At 46.2% G+C, this 20,930-nt stretch overlaps 1 protein-coding gene across 2 annotated transcripts in view; it reads right to left on the reverse strand.

Moving 5' to 3' along the window:
- The window catches only part of ADAMTS18 (ADAM metallopeptidase with thrombospondin type 1 motif 18), a gene marked incomplete at both ends in the record, with an annotated part of 122,521 nt that extends 103,558 nt beyond the window's left edge, over positions 1-18,963 (reverse strand). For both annotated transcript variants that reach the window (XM_084905342.1, XM_084905341.1), the window contains 3 exons: positions 15,521-15,837; positions 18,689-18,779; positions 18,874-18,963. In XM_084905342.1, coding sequence (XP_084761468.1) covers positions 15,521-15,837; positions 18,689-18,779; positions 18,874-18,963 — 498 coding nt within the window. The remainder of the gene's footprint in view (positions 1-15,520; positions 15,838-18,688; positions 18,780-18,873) is intronic.
- Between the last annotated feature and the right edge of the window lie 1,967 nt (positions 18,964-20,930).

Raw genomic sequence — 20,930 nt, forward strand, 5'->3', positions numbered from 1 at the left:
CAAACTGCCTCTGGGCTTACCGGTTGGCCACTCCGTGCCAAGAGCCCTTATTGCATTCTGCCTGCCTGTTTCCTCTGCGAGACGAGGAGCACTGTGCAGAAAGTGCCCATAACTTGTTCATCCCTCTCACAGCAAGGACTTGCATTTCAAAATGACAGAAACTAAAGTTAAACTAGATTAACAACAACAACAAAATTGGGGGTGGGGTGGATATTGTTCATATAAATTAAAAGCTCAAAGAGCTCTAATTTCAGACACAGCTGGACATTAAGACTAGGATGGCCCTATTCTCAGGTGACAAGGTGGTTGCCAGCAAACTCTGGACTTACATTTCTTCCTCTTCACTACCCCAAGGGTGCCCCAGGATGTGATTTTATGGGCTCTGATCCTGTTTCATGTTTATCCCTGAACCAATCACTCTCCTCAAGGGTGTGTGATGTTCTCACTGGTCACTATGGAAGACATGTCACCTCTACTTAAATTTTAAGAGTTTGAGGCAAAAGTGGGGAAGGTAGGTCCCCAAGAAAAATTTGCAATGCTTTTACTAAAAAACCAGGGAAACAGCTGCTGGCCAGACAAAAAAAAATTATAGGTGGCCTCTGCCATCTCTAAATCTCCACATCTAATATACACAAAAAAGATACCCAATTGATGCATTTTTTTCCCAATAAATGAATGAATGGATGCCTACGAAATATGCAAATCATGATGTATTCCAAACATAGAAATGATGTATTTGTTTCTAAATTACAGTATTTGTTTCTAAATTTATTTCTTAATTATATACATTCATGGAACAAATGTTTATTGAGTGCTTACTATTTGCCAACGACCAATCTAGCCACTGGGAGACAGCAGAGGAAGCCCTGCCTGGCCCTCTCAGAGGCGAAGGTGGCATGTATGCGATAATAGCGAAGTGAAGAGTATGAAGAGAGAGAGAGCAGGGTGAGGGGATGGGGAGTGACAGGTGGTGGGGAAGAACTTTCTGCAATGATGATATCTGTACAGGGAACAGAAGAGCTCGGGGAGGGAAGGGAGGGAGCAGATGAGTTTCATGGGGAAGAGCCTTCAATGTGTGAAATCCCTGGAGTAAGGGCTCCTGGGGACATTGAAAGACAGTGGAGTCCAGAAGGACTTGGGTGGAGTGTATGATGGTAACAGGGATAGGAAACTTAGGCCAAAGGGGCCAGATCACACAGGGCCTTGTAGTTTGTGGTAAGAAATTTGGATCACATGCTGTGGGTAATGGACAGACCATTAGGTGGTAGAGAAGAAAGGATGATGGGACACAGGAGATGAGAGAGAAGCATCAGACAGGAAGCTGCTGCAGGAATCCAGGTGAGAGGGTTAACAGCGCCTTAGATCACAAAGGTAGCAGGGGAGGTGGTCAGAATTGGATATGTTTTGAGTTGACCTATGAGCAATGAAATATACAAGGATGTGTGTGTCACATCACCAGGCTGACACAATAATTTAAATTGCTCAGCCATGATGTTAAAAGTTAAACTCATCACATTTTAAGTATAAAATTGATTACATCACATTGTCCTTAAGTGTTTATATTCCTATTACTCCCACTCTTCCAATAGAATATCCTAGAATTTAGAAACCATATTATCACTTTTGAGTTTCCATGGTCTATCATAATACTAAGGCACATAGTAAGCTGGGAATAAATGTTTGGGTTAGTAGGATGGATGAATGGGTGGGTAGGTGAATAGGTGGGTAGGTAGGTGTGCGAGTGAATGAATGGGTGGGTAGAAAAGAGGAAGTAATAAAGGAAAAATAAAAAATGTCAAACAATTAGGTGCTGATAGCAAGGAATATATGCACCAAAGTGACCTCAACTTTGCCTGACATATTTACAAAGAGGTTAAGGAATTTAAAGGATGTTGAAATTATATAGATACTAGTGTACTTCTCTTAGATGATGGGTCTATTCAAGGAAGGGGTAAGAGAGACAGGTTAAAGGACCAGTTCGGCTGGTGAGTCTAAGCATCTGAGAGAATTGGGCTCCTTATCTTGCATTCCAGTTAAAACAGAGCTCCAAGTACAGTGAAGAATTTATATATTTAGTAAATGTATCAATTCCCCAACTCCATGCAGGAGGCAGAAATATCTAATAGAACTTTATAAAGTTCTCTTGCTTGAGCACACCTCACAGAACACTAAGACCATTCCCCATTTCACCCCAGAACTGCCCACTGCCCCCATTCCTATAGGTGAAGAGAACATATAGGGCAATGAACTTTTACCTATACACCACTGCAAATCCAGAAACAGAATCCACCTGGTTAGGCTCCCTCCCTCATAAGAAGGTGAGAGTAATCCTATATAATAAAAGGGTAATATGTAAACGGAGCGAATGGCGAAACTTGGTCGCTGTGATGTGCACTAACCACCAGGGGGCAGACGCTCAACACAGGAGCTTCCCCCTGGTGGTCAGTGGCTCCCATAGGGAGCCTCTCCCACCTCTAAGGTAGCACTAAGGATGTCCGACTGATGGCTTAAGCCCACCACACATCCCCTGAGACCAGGTTTAGGGACATTCCCACCCCCCCCCTCCAGTACATGAATTTCATACACCAAGCCTCTAGTCTTATCTAATAATAGACCAACATGTAAACTGACCATACTTCCACTTCGCCCACAGCCAATCAGAGTGAGTATGCAAATTAGAAGGCCAAAGATGGCAGCCGCCCAGCTGCTCTAGGCACAGAGTGGCCAGGTGGGGCAGGATACCTGCTATGAGAGGGAGGGCGGGGTGAAGGAATCTACAGGAGTGCAGTGCCACAGCAAAGACAAGACTGCAGACTCCGGAGTCTGCAGCAAAGAAGATGGCAGACTGCAGCCAGAGTGAAGGCCTGGGTCCCAGGTGCCAGAGGAAAACCGGTGCTGGAACCAAGGGAAGGAAGGCTTATTGCACGAATCTCTTTGTGCAAGGGGCCTCTAATTTTATTATAAATATACCTGTGTCTTCAGAGAGCCAGTTATTTTTTTTCAGTAGCTTGGTTAGCACGCTGTGAAATTCAAAAGCAAGTACACATCTTGTAATATATTTGCAGATAGTTTTGCTGCTGCCACCCAACCCACCTTAGCCCCAGGCACCTTCATGCTCTGCCTCCCCAGCTGAGTTCTTCAAAAGCAGGTAAAATACCTGACATCATTATTCTTAATGACACTAATAAACAGTAAGTATGCTCTGAGAAAGAGAAAGGAACTTACATAAGTGCATCCAATTAAAGAGGCCACTTGGAGATGGTGCTGTATCAAGGGTTCTTAGCTCAGGACAATTATGCCCCGAGGGAACACTCGGCCATATCTGGAAATGCACTTTTGGTTGACGCAGGCCTCTAGTGGGTAGGGACTGGGGGTGCTAAGAATCTTGCAATGCACAGGCTCTTCTCCTTGGATCCATTGTCCCATCAGCCCAAGGAGGTAGCATGAGTGTTTGATGGATAATTTAAGATGAGTAATTAATGAATCATTTAAGATGACTACGATTCCAGAAAGGGAAGAAACTCATTGAGTGCTCACACCTGCTACAGAATAAGCACTACAGACATTTTCTGTAGTTTTTTAATTGCTGTGTGACAAATTATCACATATATACTGAGTAGCAGCTTACAAACAACACCCATTTGTTGGCTCTGCATGTCAGAACTCTGGGCACAGCACGACTGGGTTCTCTGCTCAGGGTTTCCTGAGGCTAAAATCCGGATGCGTGCCAGGCTGCATTCCTCTCTGGAAGCTCTGGGAAAGAATCCACCCTCAAGTTCATTCAGATTGTTGGCAGACTTCAGTGCCTTCCAGTTGCGGCCGCTGCCCATTCCTTGCTGGCTGTCAGCTGGAGGCCCTCTTGGCTCCCAGAGGCCACTGCATGCCACGCCACGTGGCCCCTCTCAGAAACGGAGCCTCTCTCCCATGTCCAATCCCTCCACGGATATGTCCGGAGCCTCTCTCCCATGTCCAATCCCACCAGGGACTCTGATTCTACATGATGAGGTCAAACCTCCCAGGAAAACCTGGCTTTCTTAAGGTCCACTGACTCGATGCCTTGATTCTACCTGTAAAACCCCTTCCCGGCGGGATCTAAATCAGTGATTGATTGAATCTTTGAGAGAGGGTGTGTGCACACCAGGGGCCCGGAAGCTTGGGACCAACTTAGAATTCTACCTACAGCAATGTATGTATCCATATCATCATCTCAATGACTCTCAGAACAGCTCTTTGAAGTTCTCTTTTCATCTCCGTTTTATAGAGGAGGAAGCTAGATGTTCAGATAATGTGATCCTGTCCCAAAGCGGTCCCTTGGAGCATGCGTGTTGGTAAAATTGGCAAAGGGCACATGGGAACCCTCTGCATTATCTTTGCAACTTCTTGTGAGTCTAAAATTATTTCAAAATAAAATGCCTTCCAAAAGAACAATTCCACAGAGACCACCTAACCAGTGAGTGAAAGAGAGGCTTCTACAATCCCATGCCTCCTGGAATAGTACATTTCTAAAGTGATAGCATCTTGAAAGCCCCTGACACTGATCTAGGCCAGGGGTTCTCAATCTTGACTCTGCATTAGAATGGACTGGGAACCTGTTAGAGAATACAGATGCCCCACCCACAGACACGGTGCTTTTCATTGGTTTGGAATGGGGTCTGAGCATCTGTATTTTTTAAAGCTCCACATGCAACGAGTCACTGATCTAGACACTGTTTAACCATAAATGGCAGTGCTAAATTGGTTATGTTAAAAAGAAATTAGTATTTACACAACAAAGGAAATCTTTTTGCGAGAATGAAATTCATCTTTTACTTCAATTTCTCTATTCACAGAGAAATACATGTTGGGTTACTCTTGGTTTGACTCCTGGAAAATGGCAAAATAAGATATAAAAGAGAGATGAGAAACTGGAAAAAAATCACAGAAGGAACCCACAGACACTAACCAGCACTCTGGTGGAGAACTCAGTAAATCATCGGAGAGATAATCTCCTTTTACTAGCTTATCTCAATCCCTTTCAAGTGCCGTCTCTCGGAGCAGGGCTGTGCACACAGCCCGCGTCTAGTAAATTAGTGATGTGCACTAGATAATTTATATCAGAAGGCATGCCCCCTTGACTTGCAGTGGGAATAAGGGCAGATAAGATATTCCCAAGCTCAGAAGCATGAATAAGCAATCAAAAGAATTCAGCTGAAAACGAAATCCTGAGATACATCAAAGGCGTCCCTTCAGGAGAGGTGAGCATGCCGTCCAGACAGACCACTCTCGCCAGACTTGTCCTATGGTATTTGAGCAGGCTCTATCCTGTAAGTGGACAGAAAAAAAAAAAAGCTGTGGGAACAGGCTTTCATGGGAATAACTGGATGCCACGGAAGAGGAACCCCTGCATTTATGCCTCGAGATCTGGAGGAAGCCCAGGCAAATATTTTTGGTTGTGAAAGATTTAGTGTGCAGGGCTATCCTTGGGCCTGTATATAATTGGGCTTCGGTATGATTTTCTCTTAAATTGTTTATTTCTGATGGTGGAACACCGTGTAATTTTACCAACACACATGCTCCAAGGGACAGAACTATTCTTCGAACTGACTCGGTTGTGGGCTCAGATAAAACAAAGATAAATGAGGTCTCAGTAACTTTACATGTTGTACAACCAAGATGATAGTGATATTGGGTGGCTAATGTCAATATCAGAAAGCACATTTTGGGCCATAGGTAATGTCTCTTGTGTGTTTGGTGCCTCAGCTTTTCACAAAGGAGATCTCTCTCTCTCTCTCTCTCTCTCTCTCTCTCTCTCCCTCTCCCTCTCCCTCTCCCTCTCTCTATCTCTCTCCCTCTCCCTCTCCCTCTCCCTCTCCTTCTCCCTCTCTCTCTCTCTCCCCTTTCTCTCCCCCGACAAAATATATAATTGCATGCATCCAAGAAGACCTTCATATATGCATGTTCTTTTCAGCAACAACTTAAAGAACCATTAACCAGAAGGTAATGATGGTAAATGCAGCAGTTAAAAGAAAATAGATGTATATGTGATGAGAAAGGAACTCCAAGATACATATTATTTTAAGGCACATCTTCTGCCCCCAAATACTTCAGGAAAAGTATTGGCTAATGCAATTTGTCTCTATTTTTAATGCATGTGAGCACACACAACAGAAACAATAAGCTCTGGTTTCAAAAAGAGCTCCGACTGATGGTTAACTGGATATCCCAGCTTTATACATCACACTCCAGACCTCCTATGCAGTAATTCACATAGCAATATATAAAATAGAAGGTAGACTTGTTCAGACACACAGATGATTGACTTGGCCCTCTTGAGGCTTACAGACAGGTGAGAAAACAAATAAAGCTCAGTCCCACATGCTTGTTGTCATATATGATACTAGAGGCCCAGTGCACAAAATTCATGCATGGGTAGGATCCCTAGAGGCCTGGTTGGTGATCAGGGCCAATCTGTGGAGTGACCAGCGGGGCGATTGGGGGGTGGGGCTCCCTGGCACCTACCTTGGCCAGCCTGGGGCCTGCAGGTTGAGGGCAGCTCCTGCATTGAGCATCTGCCCCCTGGTGGTGAGTGGGTGTCATAGCGACTAGTTGTTCCACCAGTCCTTCTGCCTTTTGATAAATTTGCATATTAGGCTTTTATTATATAGGATAGGTGACAACTGTGGTATTATTGCTGAGTAAGTCTCATGAGATACCAGCCATTCAAGGAATTGCTTGAATGGTCTCTGGAGCTCAGGATGTTCTGTATGCTAAAGGAAGACTAGCAACAGCAAATTGCTAGAGACTGAGAAAACCACAGTGCTGACATCACTGGGGACCTTAGGTCCAACCTTGCTGAAAGCTAGCCATCCTAGCCCAGGGAGGGATGAATTAGAAAGATCACGCCAGAAAAAAAAAAAACAACCATTTTTTAAATGCTTAACCTAGTTAAATAGAGAATTGTTATGCTTGTAAATGAAGAGTCCTGTAATATGTATTAGTAAATAAGAACAATCTCTATATTTTGATTTATCCTAGCCATCCCTGCCTGCCTCCCTCAGCATACATACTGGCTAGTGCCAGTGAGAGCACTGATAACCTCACTAGCATGGTGTGATGCATGCCATAAAGCAAAGGAAACCTTCCAGAAAGGTTCCAGTAGTTCTCCCCTGCCCTGAAGCTCTGCAGACCCCTTTAGGACACTGACCCACAGTCCGCAGTGGCCACTGGAACCCCTGGGAAGTTTCTCTCCTTCACTCAAATGGACATCAGGCTCTCCCAGGAACCTACTGCCCTTGCAGAGTGGGGCCCAGCTATATGTTTGTGTTTTTCCCCCCAAAGTGTCCAGGTCTTTCTGAAGTGTACTGAGAAAAGAACATGCCACTGCAAACCTTGAATACCCATATGCCGACTGCAGGAAATAGTATAAAGGCCAAGGGCTGAATCCCGGTCCACTCTTCTCTCCACGGCTCCAGGGTTAATAGCTCAAGTGCTCAAATATAAACTATTCTTGTTGTCTCCGCTGAAACTTCCCTGCCTGTGGGTAGTGAGGAGGACTGGCCTTAGCCGATTTGAAAGCTCCTTTATGGAAGAAGGCCTGCAATAATGACAATATCACTCTCTCTCTACCGCTACCCATATTATTGGTGGGTGCCATGTACTAGTTTGAGCACTGCACATGAAGTTATTTTTCTTTCTGTTAACCATCCATAAACCCCACGGGGGAGGGGCTGCTATGATCCTCATCTTACCAAGGAGGAAATGAAACCCAGAGAGGGCAAAATAATTGGACATGGATCATGCAGTTAAGAAAGGCCGGATTTGGGAAGCTGGAGTGGGCCCTCAAGGCCATTACACTGCACCGTTTTCACACACACACATTCTGTCACATCTTATTTGTGAAGCCTTCCTCATTGGTTCTTTATCTTTCTCCAATTTTATTTATTCAGAGTTGATAAACAGTGGTTAATCAACCACCCCCCCGCTATGTCCCTTCCCCCCACAAAAATCCCTAAACGTTCTCAATGGGATGATGGCCAACACCCAAGTGCTCTCTTCCTGTCCCAACTGGCTGGGAGAGAGTCCAGGACTAAGCCTCCATGGCCACTTCCTTCCCAGACCCTCTCCTTTGTCCAAGGTCAGGAACAATCAGGTATGTGCCAGGCTAAGTGCTCATTGTAAAGTGTCACAATGCTATGCCCGGGTGAGAGACAGCGTTCCCATGGCCACTTTGCAGAGGAGAAAACTGAGGCACGGAGCTCTGAAGAAGCTGGGGATGGCCTCACAGACAGGCAGAGCATGGGGAGGGAACAGTCTTGCTCCCGCCCATCTGAACAACCCTCAACTCAACCTAGGGGTCCAGTTCTCAGGCTAAAACTTTGGCCATTTTTTTACAGAAAGAGATTGGGTGGAATTTTGCTTAAAAAAAAAATGTTGCTATATGCAAATAATTGTCTTCACAAACCATGTCAAAAGATAGAGACAACAAAAAAAAATCTTTCTACTTTTGATGAATCAAGTAATAACCAAAGAAAACATCACTGGTTTGGATCAGCCTGTATCCAAAAACTCATAAATACAACCCAGGCTAATCCTTAATTTCACATGATCCTCTCAAGTGGCTAGAAAGTTCCAAAGGGGTCTGTGTAATCCAGCAAATCCCTGCTAGCTAGCAAGGCCCCACAAAGCAGCAGAGCCCGCCTGTCTGGACTAAGGTCATTTAATGTCAGCCCTCTCGTGAATGGAAATCGGCTTTCTAAAGACTCCTGGGCAGGCAGTGGCCAGCAACAGACAACTCAATGGCTGAGCCTCCTGTGTCATAAAATACCTCTGAAAGGAGGAGATCAAAGCCTCCCTACCACCCATTGAAACCTAGCTGCTTCCAAGTTTCTCGCAGGGACCCAGGCTCTCTGGAGAGCAGGCCCCTGCCATCAGTCTACAAAGGCCACCGCTCAGAAAGATACAATCTGGACGTTAGGGCAGCCAGCCATGGAGGAGAAACCCACTTACAGTTTCATTGTTGGGGACAAAGCAAAGAGCAAGGAAGGAAAACCAAGTGACAAAACTGGATAGAGGCTGGAGGGATCTGGCGGCAGCCTGGGTCCTGGCACACATTCCTTGCTAAGCCCATGATGCCGTGCTAAGGCCGATCCTCCTAACCAGCGACCAGACGGAAGGTGCCAAGCGGAACAGCACAGCAGTCTGCCACTCTCACTAGCTCAGGCCTTAATCAAAGGTAAAGCACTGATGTGTTACAGATCTGGGCACAAATGCAGCAGGGGGAACGGGTTTTTTTTGTTTGTTTGTTTTGTTTTGTTTTGTTTTTTTTACAACTTTTCACTTGATCTTCAGAATGTGAATGGCACTTGGTGTTGAGTTTCTTAAGCAAGGGGTTCATTTGCTCAACTGAAACACGTGGGTATTGGATTTATCAGGTGCCAGTCAAGGGCAAACCATTTATATGATCATGAAACCCTTTTTTTCCTGAAGCATCACTTAACAGTTGAAAATCTTGTCTAATAAAATAGTAATATGCAAATTGACCACCACGCCAACACACAAGATGGCCACCACAAGATGGCCAGCAGGGGAGGGCAGTTGGGAGAGACCAGGTCTGCAAGGTCGGTCAGTTGTCAGCAATCAGCCAGTAGGGAGGATAGTTGGGAGGGACCAAGCCTGCAAGGGAGGGCAGTTAGGGGTGACCAGGCCTGCAGAGAGGGCAGTTAGGGGCAAACAGGCTGGCAGGGGAGCAGTTAGGCATCAATCAGGATGATAGGGGAGAGGTTAGGGGGTGATCAGGCTAACAGGCAGAAGCAGTTAGGGGCAATCAGGAAGGCAGGCAGGGAGCAGTTGGGAGCCAGCAGTCCTGGATTGTGAGAGGGATGTCCCATTGCCCGTTTAGGCCCAATGCTACCTGGATCGGGTCTAAAAGGGCAGTTGGACATCCCCCAAGGGTCCCAGATTGGAGAGGGTACAGGATGAGCTGAGAGACCCCCCTCCAACATCCCCCCATGCTCAAATTTCGTGCACTGGGCCTCTATTCAATACATAATATTATATCTTTGGGGAATCATTGCTTTAATGACTTTGTTACTAAAAGACTGCCAAGAGATGGTCCTTGAGAAAGGTTTTCATGACCAAATAAATTAGAGAAACTCTAGGTTTAAACAGAGTTTAAGAAATGTCTTTATCGCAGGATATTTCTGAATTATTAATATGCTAATGTGCCTGGTAAAACTCTAAGAGGTGGCGTTGACACTAACTTGACTATGTTGTCCCCTTTTCTAAAACCATACCCCATGGTTCTTTGTTCCAGGGTTTTGTTGTACCATTGCTTGGTTCAAAATAATATACCAATTTCTAGGAATAAAATTACTGCTCCATTTCTCCCTTAAAACAAAATCCTAAGGGCCAGAGTACAGCATCCATTCTCTTCTGGTTTTACTCACTGTGCTATGGACAGTGCCTGACATAACAGAAGCTTGTCAATAGTCATTGAATGAAAGACTAATCATTCAATGTATTTTTAGTCACTTCTCAAAATACCCATCCTCCAACTTTCAAAAATGGGACCTATCTGTCAAACCAACAATAAATCAATTAAAAAGATTTTCCTGCATAGCCAAGATCTTAATCCAATGGTTCTCTACTGTTAGTATGCATTGAAATTATTTGGAGGATTAAAAATATACATTCCTGGGCTCAGCTTCTCTGACTTTCTGTTGTGGGTAAAGAAATTCAAAAATGTAACATATGAAGTGAAGCTAATACTCTGATTGTACTCTGAAAATCACTCTACTAATAAAAGGGATCACCAAGGTGGAACATTTCGAGGGATAAAGGTCATTTTCGATCTCCCAGCATGTAAGAAGAAAGATACAGTCTTTTTCTATCATCCCAGGAAACAAAATTAAGAAATATTGGTGAAAGTAATAATGAGGTAGGTTGAAGTTCAACAGCAAGATGAAGCGTTTCTCAACAATGGCATGGACTTCCTGGATGAAATGACCTTCTCATCATGAACAAGGAGGTCACAGTTCAATTTCCAGTTCCATTCCCGGTTGGGGCACATGTCCGGTTGTGGGCTTGATCCCCAAGTGTGGGGCGTGCGGGAGGCAGCTGATCCATGATTCTCTCTCATCATTGATGTTTCTATCTCTCTGTCCCTCTTCCTTCCCTTCTAAAATCATATATATATAACAGGCTGGATATGGTAGAAAGGACATCACAGCAGATGGTACTATAGATTAGGTTAATATGCAACCCTGAGATTCAAAAACCTTCATAGGGTACAAAGCAGCCAGGTGTAGAGGGCAGTGCTGCCCATTGATAAAGTCATTTAAAATTTAAAAACAATCACCCAGACATAAAGGTAGATAGGATTCACTCAGGGTAGTCCCAACTCCTGTTTTATGAATGATTCCAAGTCAATAACCACCTACTCAACTCCTGAATAAAGTGAGACCTGTCAGTTGGGGCAGGGGAATGCCTTTTCGGAAAATATTTTAAATGGAGTTTAATTCTGAATTACTGAGGGACATTCCCTGCCTGAGAAACACTAGCTGGAGTGGACATAGATACATGTAAGTACTTTACATTTCACTATTATAACCCTTTGAACCATTCTCGCTTACTCCTGGGGTTTCCCTAGCAGTCAAAACAATGGCTAGCTTCCCTAATGGCACCTGGTTATCCAAATGTGACTTATTACTTTCCCAGTGCACACTAGGATATTGCTCTGTCCCGTAAAGACATTCTTATGCCAGTCACCATGTCCCACTCTTGGAGAAACACTAATGGAGAAACTTCAAGTGGAAGGATCTCTATCTCTCAGTTTCATTCATCTCATGTCAGTTTCTGTATTAAGAAGAGGTGCTCATCTCTTCTAGCAGGTAGACTTGGATAAGGCTCTCCAACAAGCATGTTAGAAGCATGTTGTCTTTCTCCTGAACTCGTGAATCATTCACTATCCTGAATCCATTATGGTAGTTGCTAATTAACTTTAAAGAAAAGTATTAACCCCCTTGTTTGGTCCAAGAAGCTGGGCAATGTCTATGGGTTCCAGGTGGCAGAAAGGATGAAGAAATTCTTCCTCCCAACATAATTATTTGCCCTCATCCCTATTTCTCAACGTCCCTAGTGAAGAGTCCCCTCAATGTGGCATTTCATGTGATTTCACAGTGTTCACCATTCTATTTGATAGGGTTCACAAAGGGTTCACAAGCAGTCAATGCACTGTTAAGACAGCCAATGCCGTAAAAACAATGATGTTAAAAGTTGACAAAGGTGTTTTTGCTCAGAAATCCTGCTTCTATTCACCAAGAAAGGAAAAACAACCAGTTTATACTGAAAATATTTATACTATTTCTTGTCCATGCTTGATATAGATCAATCACCAAAGAGGATATACAAATGGGCAAAAGGCATGAGAAATAATACGGAACTTCAACAACCATCAGGACAATACAAACTAAATGCATAACCACTTCACATCCATCAATCAGAATAGCTTAAAAAAAAGATAGATAATAGCAAGTGTTAGTGAGGATGTGGAGCCACTGGAACTCTGAAAGTCACACATGGCTGATGGGAGTGTAAATTAGTGCAATCATTTTGAAAAGCTGTTTGGCAGAATCTACTGAAGCTGAATATACACATAACCTGTGACCCAGAAACTTCATTATTAGGTAGGTTTCCAACAGAAAGTGTCTGAAAGTTCACCAAAAGGCATACACAAGAAGGATCAGCAGTAGTCTTCATAACAACCCAAAACTGAAAACAATTTGAATGTCCACCATTAATTAAATAGAAACATTGTAAAGTATTCATACAGAAGAATATTGTATGTTCTACCTACGTAAAACATTAAAATAGGCAACACTGGGCAATGTTAGAAGTTAGGAGAGGGGTCACTCATGGTGGGTAGAGACTGGGAAGGGGCCATGGGGGATCTTCTAAAGCAGCGGTTGGCAACCTTTCAGACCTCACGGACCAGCAGTTGCCAACTGCTGTTCTCAAGTACTGGCAATGTCTTGTTCTGGTTGGTGGTCACATGCGTATGAACTTTTTGAAAATTCCTTAAGCTGTACTCAATGATCTGGTTGGTGGTCACATGCGTATGAACTTTTTGAAAATTCCTTAAGCTGTACTCAATGATTTTTGCATTTTTCTGTATATACATTATATTTCAACACAAGAATTAAAAAAATTAATATAGAGCGGTATCTCAGTTTCTCAATTGTGGCTCTGTTCTTTTTCTTGTTTTTTTTTATTTTATTATTGTTGAGTAGAGTCTGGGTGTATGTGCTTTGCAGGGTCATGGGCAATGCAATGAGATAAGCTTGATTCTCCCCTTACCCCATGCCAAATGGGTCCTGCCAGGATCAACAAATTGGATAATCAGAGGCAGATGCCTAGAGATGGCAGTGGTCTCAGGATTCATTGTACATGTTTCAGGACAGGGAATGGAGGCCCACAGAAATAAAGTTAATTGAGAGTATGCTGCACATTGGAACAGAATCCACTTTATATCAGCCTTATATACAGGCAGATGTGGCTGTCAATGACCTCTTTTACATCCATCACAGATGAAAATTAACTTGCCGACCACTGTGTTAAGTGATCATTTGTTCTCTGTTCAAAAGAAAATCTCCTCCTTAGAAGAAATAACATCTAGTCATATGAGACAATTGATCAGATTTCCCATCACTCACAAAGAGTGGGATCCTGAGAGAGCAAAATCAGAGGAGACTACGTTTTGTTGGAACCAGAACACATATAGAGCAATTATTCCCTTCTAGGAACAGCTGTAGCACTTCCCATGTAAAAAGTCAATTCCTCCCTATGGCACTATTATCTAAACTCTCATTGTCCCCATTTTAGAGATGAAGAAACTAAGACACAGGGATGAGTAACTTGACCAAGGTCCTACTAGTGAGTGCTAGTGTGAGAATGATCCTGACCAGACTGCTCTTAACCACTGCTGTATGACCTGGGATAGTTTAAGCAACTATGGTGGGTGACTTCTGAAGACATTAGGACACTGGAATAGACAAGAGAGAGGGAAATATGAAAGGATGCCCCCCAAAGAGCAGGATACTCATGACAACAAAACCAAAAAACCAAGAGATATTCATGTTTGTGCAGTCACAAATGTGAGTACAACCATGTTATAATATACAGGTTATTAGAGAGCAATATTAATCATTTAAAGGATCAAGCTTAATTGGGAATTATTAAATCTTTGTTTCACTCTATACTTCAAAGATTATACCAAAGGATATCATAACTCTGGTGGTAATGAAATATTTTAACTAAATTTCAAGCCACAATGTCGGGAAAATAAACTTAAATAGTAAAGTTTCAACTAGGCAGGAGCACGGAAGTCCTCATTCACCTGCACCCAAGCCACTCTTTTTCAGTTTTAAAAAAATTTTTTATTGATTTCAGAGAGGAAGGGAGAGGGAGAGATAGCAACATCAATGATCAAAGAATTATCGGCCTCCTGCACACCTCACAATGGGGATGTAGCCCAAAACCTGGGCATGTGCCCTGACCAAGAAGCAAACCATGACCTTCTGGTTTATAGGTCAACACTCCACCACTGAACTATGCTGGCTGGGCCCAACCACTCTTATTTTGTGTCATGATGTACCATGAACATTACTACATATGCAACTGGGCTTTATCACATTCTCCTTCTCCTAGTCATCCCAGAGCATGACTTTCAAGTGTCTCAGTATCTCAACACACACACACACACACACACACACACACACACGCACGCACGCACGCACATACATATTTCTGTCAGTTCCAGGCACTTGTCAATTGCAACATGGAATGAAATCAACCCCAAATGCCATTTACTGCCTCATGCATTGATTGAATTCTGAGTCAAGTATCATTTACACGAATATTGTTGGCCCGGAGCTCAACAGATGAGGATCACACAAGAGGGGAAAGAACACTTGTCCCAAATGCTTCTAAGCAGTCTGCGTCCCTGTGACAGCACACTTAACCCTGCCAGCCCCGGACACACCACATCCTACAAGAACGTTTCACATGAGCGGAACACAAATAGGTCAAAGGAAATCAAAGACCTCCCTTCTCCATGAAGGTTGGACTTAGCAGGCCTGCCGAATGCAATTTTGCACTGAAATACAGTTTTCCCCGTCTCAAAGCAACGCAGAGGCACGCAGCTTGTTCGATTTATATGATGCCTGGTCTCCGAAGACTTTACAATGCGAATGGCATCCATCACATTAATTTCCTTGGGGAACATCTCAAACACAGAGAATGAAGAGGCCCAGACCATTAAACATCAAAAGAAATGTTCTAAATGGTCATTAAAGTTCTATTCTATTTTCTCTTTCTGGGAGCAGATTAGATTAATTCAATTGAGACTATTATAAGTATCAAAGCTGACAGTGTGAATGGGTGGAACTGGCTGGAAGAAGCACTTAATATTGCAGACATCTGTTCATTCGAGTCGGACAGAACGCACGCAGAAGAGGGAGTCGACGGCAGAACTCGGGGTACTTACCAAGCCGGCACAAGTAGACACGGCCACGGAGGAGGAGGTGTCATTTCTGATAAATCCCTGATAGAAACATCGCTGCACCCGGGGTCCCCGAGGCTCTGAAGCACCATCTTTTCCAAGTACCTGGACAATAAAGTGACTGCTCAAAATCGCCGAGGGCTTCAGCTCTAAGTGGAGCTCCTGTCCAAATGCTGAAAATTGGTAATGCAGGGAGCTGCTGGCACTCTGCGCTGACCGCTTCCTCCTGCCGCTGTGCAAAATGTCGTGAGAGATGTAGGACCCGCCCGCGTCCACTTCCACCGGTGTGACAAACACGTAATCTGCGGGGGGAGAGGTCGAGCTGTCAGCACCCCGAGCCCACAGAGCCTGCCCGTCACCTCCCACCAGGCTGGCCGAGAGCGAGGCACAGCTCAAAGGTGTCTTTGTTCCCGTGGCCGTGCATCTACGTGAAATAGAACTCAGAGGAAGACCCATGGTCCTTACCACTAGCCCTGCCTCCCTCATTCCTATAGACACTAAAAGCCAAGCACAACCTTAATGAGTGTCAAGAATATGTGTGGAAAAGACCGCAAACTCTCCTGGTCTGGGGAGAAGAGAAGATGGATTTTTCCTATATTAGAGAGCCCTTCATTCATAAACATTGCTTTTTTGGGGGAGACAAAATACATATAGAACTACCAAAGGAAAGAATTTAATTTTTTTTTTAAACGGAGATTACTATCTTTGTGTTTAACCTGAACTGGGACCATCCTAGGTGCATGGGGGGGGGGGGGGGGGGAGGGGGCGCGGGTAGTGGGGGAGCGTGGAGAGGAGGAAAGGGGATAGAATTTCAATTTCAAATAACTCACACTGCTGAGTAGCATGAGGATTCCTCAGAAAATGCACAAACAACCGCAGTTTCCTATTTCCAGTATTATTTATCCGTGACAATAAAACGCCAGAACTTGTAGCACTCTCAGCCTTTTCCCTTGAGCAGGGACAATCCCATTTTATTGTAAGCACCCGACAGAGTGGATGCATAAAAATGCCTCAACACTGTCAGGGCTTTTCCTATGCTGGATGATGTTTCAAATTGCTCAGACATGTTGTCAGAGCAGGGACACCTGGAAAGGCATGTTTAGAAATACCTTCGCCATTGCTCCCCGGAGTTGCACTAATTGCTGCTTGTTCCCGAGAGGAGGAGCTAAAAAACAATTTGCTGCTTGGAAGAGAAAAAAAGAAAAAAATGAGAAGCCAGCACACTGCTTTCTATCAGAACACATTGAAACTGAAAAGTCTCATCCCACAAAATGATGTGGAATATGCCCTCTGAGCATTAAAAAAAAACCGCTCTGCATTTCCACTTTCTAGGCACAGAATGGGAAACTAATTTGGAAAGTGTTTAGAAAGCTTCAGAATAACTTAGAGGCGTGTCTGAGTCACCGGGGTCCTTGGTTCTAGGAGGAGGAAGACAGGAATTCCCCTTTTCCCAAAATAGTCAAAAGAAAAAAAGAGAAAGAGAAAGAAGCCCTGTAGCTACCAGTATGACAGCTTTAAAATGTTTTCTTCTGAATGACCACCTGTGACTCTTAGTGCTTGGGCAATTCTCATCCTTACAATATTCTCTGCATCCTGCCTCTCTTTCTCTTTGACTCCTTTAATTAAAGACGCTATTAGATTGACATACATATTAAAAAACAATTGGAAAAGAGTTTTCCTCCTCTCTTAACCTTAAGAAACAAAGCAGGTGTACACTATTTCTCTTCTTTAAAAAAAAAAAAAATCTCTATGATGATGCTTTACAGTGGTTTTCGATTCAATGCAGCTTTTTCTTAGTGAAAAACCCACTTCCTCCCTTACTAAAACCTAACTGTGTGAACCATCCTGACACATGCAACTGAGCCTCGCCATAAGTTGTTTCAGGCCTCCTTGTCCAGAACCATCTGAAATCCTACCTGCTCTTAATTGCGAGGCGTGTGGTATCCTTAGCCAGCCTGTAGGGAATCTGCCGAAAAGCTACCCCCCCCCCCCCCCGAACCACTCCAGCCCCATCCACTCAGACACCAACACCTGCTACCAGTTTGCTTCCAAGGGGAGAAGGAGGAGGCTGCTGCTGCTGATGATGATGATAATGAATGGGCAACGAGAGTCCCCTGTGGAGAATGATCTGATCAATCAGCTCAGGGGCTGACTAAAGACAGGTCCTTACAGGTGGTAGCTGGAACGGAAGGGGCCTGCAGCCATCAGGCCGGATGGGACAATGGGAGGTTGTTTCAGAAACTGCAGCCAGCCTTTCTGGTTGGACCAAAGCTCTTCTCAATAACCCATTCCTGCTCTGTCCTCCTCCCCCCCTCAAGGACCCACCTCCTGCCCCAGTCCCTCTTCATGGCTCTGCCAATCCCTGTCCCCAATAGGATCCCTTGTCCCCTGATAGGGGGACATGATCCTGCAAGGTTAAAGGTGAGAGAATCGGTAGAACCTCAGGCATTGCTGGACACCTTGGATCAGGGGTCAGCTAGTCTGTAGCTGGCGGGAATGTGGAGACAAGGATTTTCCTTCTGGGCGCCATCAGAAGTTAATAAATGATAGAAGCAAGGGAGGTTTTCAGCTGGGGAACCTCGAAAGAGATAAAGACTCCAGATACCCCAAGCTACCTTCTTCCCTCCAACAGTGGCTTCTGGGAATCCAGGACACAAAGGCCAAGAGACGGGGAGAGGAGAGGAAAGGAAGACAGGGAACAGAAGTGGAGAAGAGAGGGAGGAGGAAAGGTGTGGGGAAGGGAACGGGTTCATGTTTTCATCCCTGCAAGCTTGCCCAGAAAAGGCAGGAAGGGAGCAAAGTGCCTTTTGATACCAACCGCCTATCCACTTCCTAATTTCTCACCGCAGCCACGATTTCATTTTTGAAACAAGCCATCTGTGAACAAGGGAAAGTATTGTTTTCTCATTTATGTGACTTGAAGCTTGAGGCATTGATTCTTTTGATAACTCCTTAGTCCTTGCCACACTTCCCCCTCCTCTCAAACAGGAACCATTTCCAACACGCACACACACCTGCCACGTTGGGGGCGGAGGGGGGTGGGTGAGCCTTTGAACCTTTCCCCCTCTTTTGAGGGGAAAAGAAGGGACAAAGTGCCTGGACAGACTCCTAGGGGTAGGGGTTGGGGGGAGGAGATGGGGGGCCAGTACGAACCGTCATTCAATCCGCTGCTGCCGCCGCTGTGGCTGTCACTGGCTAGGGCTGCGGCCACCGAGGCACAGCAGAGGCAGCACAGCTGGAGCGCCTGCAAGAGAAGAGGGCACACCGCGCGTGAGGGGCGCGGGGGGGCTTGCGCCTGGCGCCCCCTCCCCAGCCACCCACCATCGGCGGGCACCTGCCTTGGCCACGCGCCCCAGCCCCGCCGGAGCCCACGGCGGGCCCGCGCCGGCGGCGGGGAGGGCGCACGCGAGCAGGAGGGCGCACTCCATGGTCAGGTGCGGGCGCGGCGGCCGCGGGCGGCGCGCATTCCCCCCCGCGGCCCGGAGCGCGGCGCTCCAGGTGCGGCGCCAGGTGGGAGCCGCCGCCGCCGCCGCTCACATCGCGGGCCGGGGCCTCCCCGCCGCCGATGGCCCGCGCGCCCTCCCTCCGGCGGGGCGCCGGCTGCGGAGCGGCCGCCCGCGGCTCCCCTCGGGGGACGGGGGGCTCCCGGGCCGGGGCCGGCGCGCGCCTCCGAATGCAAACGGGCCGGGGGACTCTGTCCGTGCCTGCCCGCGCGCCTGCCCGCCAGTCTGTGCGTCTGTCTGGGTCTGTGCGAGCGTCTGAGGCTCCCGGGGAGAGCAGCGCCAGCTGGCTCCCCCAGCGCGCCCGAGCCAAGCGCCCGCCTCTCCACCGCACGGTGATTGGCGACCAGCGGCTCCCGGGCCCGTCTGAGCCCCAGGGCTGGTGCTGGGGCGTGGGATTCCCGGCCCCCGCTCCGAGGGAGGGGGCAGAGAGGGAGTGGAAGATGGGGGAGTGCAAGGGGGAGGGAGGGACCCACCGCCGACAGAGAGCTCGGAGCGCCCCGGGTCGGGCTTGGAAAACGTGACTTAAGCTTTAAGCGCAGGAAGAGATGAGTTGAGAGAGCGGGAGGGAGGCACAGGTAAGGGGCGCGTCTTCTTTGCTGCCTGGGCAGACTTCTCTTCCACAAATCTTCTGGGTGCCGGGCAGACTTGAGAGAACTTCTCAACACCTCCCAAGTGCCAGGTGCCACCCCCTGCTTTATCTCCTTGAGCCTGGGCCCTAGCCTCGCAAAGGTGAGAACGATCAGCTCCTTGATGAAGATGAAGAAACTAGGCTCAGATGGGCTCAAGATAACCTAGCGCACACATCATTTGGAAACTCGCAAATCCAGGCAATCAGTGAGCACACAGTGGCAAGCACAGATGTCAGGTTGTACACCTGAAGTATGATGGCATGATATAACGTCATTAATCAGTGTTATCCCAACAAATGAAAACATCACACACACAGCCGGCTGGCAGGGGCCTTCCCTCTTCTGGATCTTTCTCTCTTGTCCAAGCGACCATGCTTCCAACTCCTAAAGATGGAACCCTGGCCCCAGACACCCCGACCTGCAGAAATCAGCCCTAACAAACATGCTGCCCCAGACACCCCAACCTGCAGAAATCAGCCCTAACAAACAGTGCTGCCGCCACCATGGATGGGCATCCATCCCATCTGCGGCATGCCTGCTCATTTACTCAGTACATTTATTTGATCCCTACTGTGTGCAGTGATGAGCAAAATATATTCTCAGATGCTGCCCTGATGGGAAAGTTACAGGCCAGAGCGAGAGTCAAGCGGACCATGGTGGCTGGGGTGCGGCCTATAAGAATCAGTTAGATTTAAGGGGAGGCTCACAGAGAGAGTGTGCAGGAGGCAATCTATGGATCACGTGTGGATAACGTTGGAAGTGCTGAGCAGAGGAGAAGGGCAAGGAAGCTGAGCTAGAATCATGATGAGCAGCGCTGGCGTCCTGGACCAGGGTGGTGGCTGTGGAGAGGGCATATCCCTGCTCTGGTCCTCAGGGCACAGAGGTGGTTAGGATGAGGTCCATGTCACAGTTTAGAACAAATGACAGCCCGGCATGTGTAGGTCTGTCCCCCTGGATGCAGTGGTGGAGAGGGAGACTGGGTGGCAGAGACAGAGAAAGGGGCACAGCTTCTGCTCAGGGCAAAGCTTTTTGCAAAGGCCTCCCAGTGAGAAGATCTGGGTTCAACAAAAGCACCTAGCTTTCCCTGCATACTCTGCGTAAGCGCTGTGGCCTCTATCGTATAACCTATAAAATAGGAATACAAGCAACACATCAAAAGAATGTTGCAAGAATTAGGTGGATATATTTTTTCTGGGCTTTATAAATGGGCTTTTACAGTAAGAAGAGAAGATGCCCCGTCATTCTGTTGCTTTATAGATCATC

This window comes from Pipistrellus hanaki, assembly GCF_964339955.1.
Source record: "Pipistrellus hanaki genome assembly, chromosome: 15".
Lineage (NCBI taxonomy): Eukaryota > Metazoa > Chordata > Mammalia > Chiroptera > Vespertilionidae > Pipistrellus > Pipistrellus hanaki.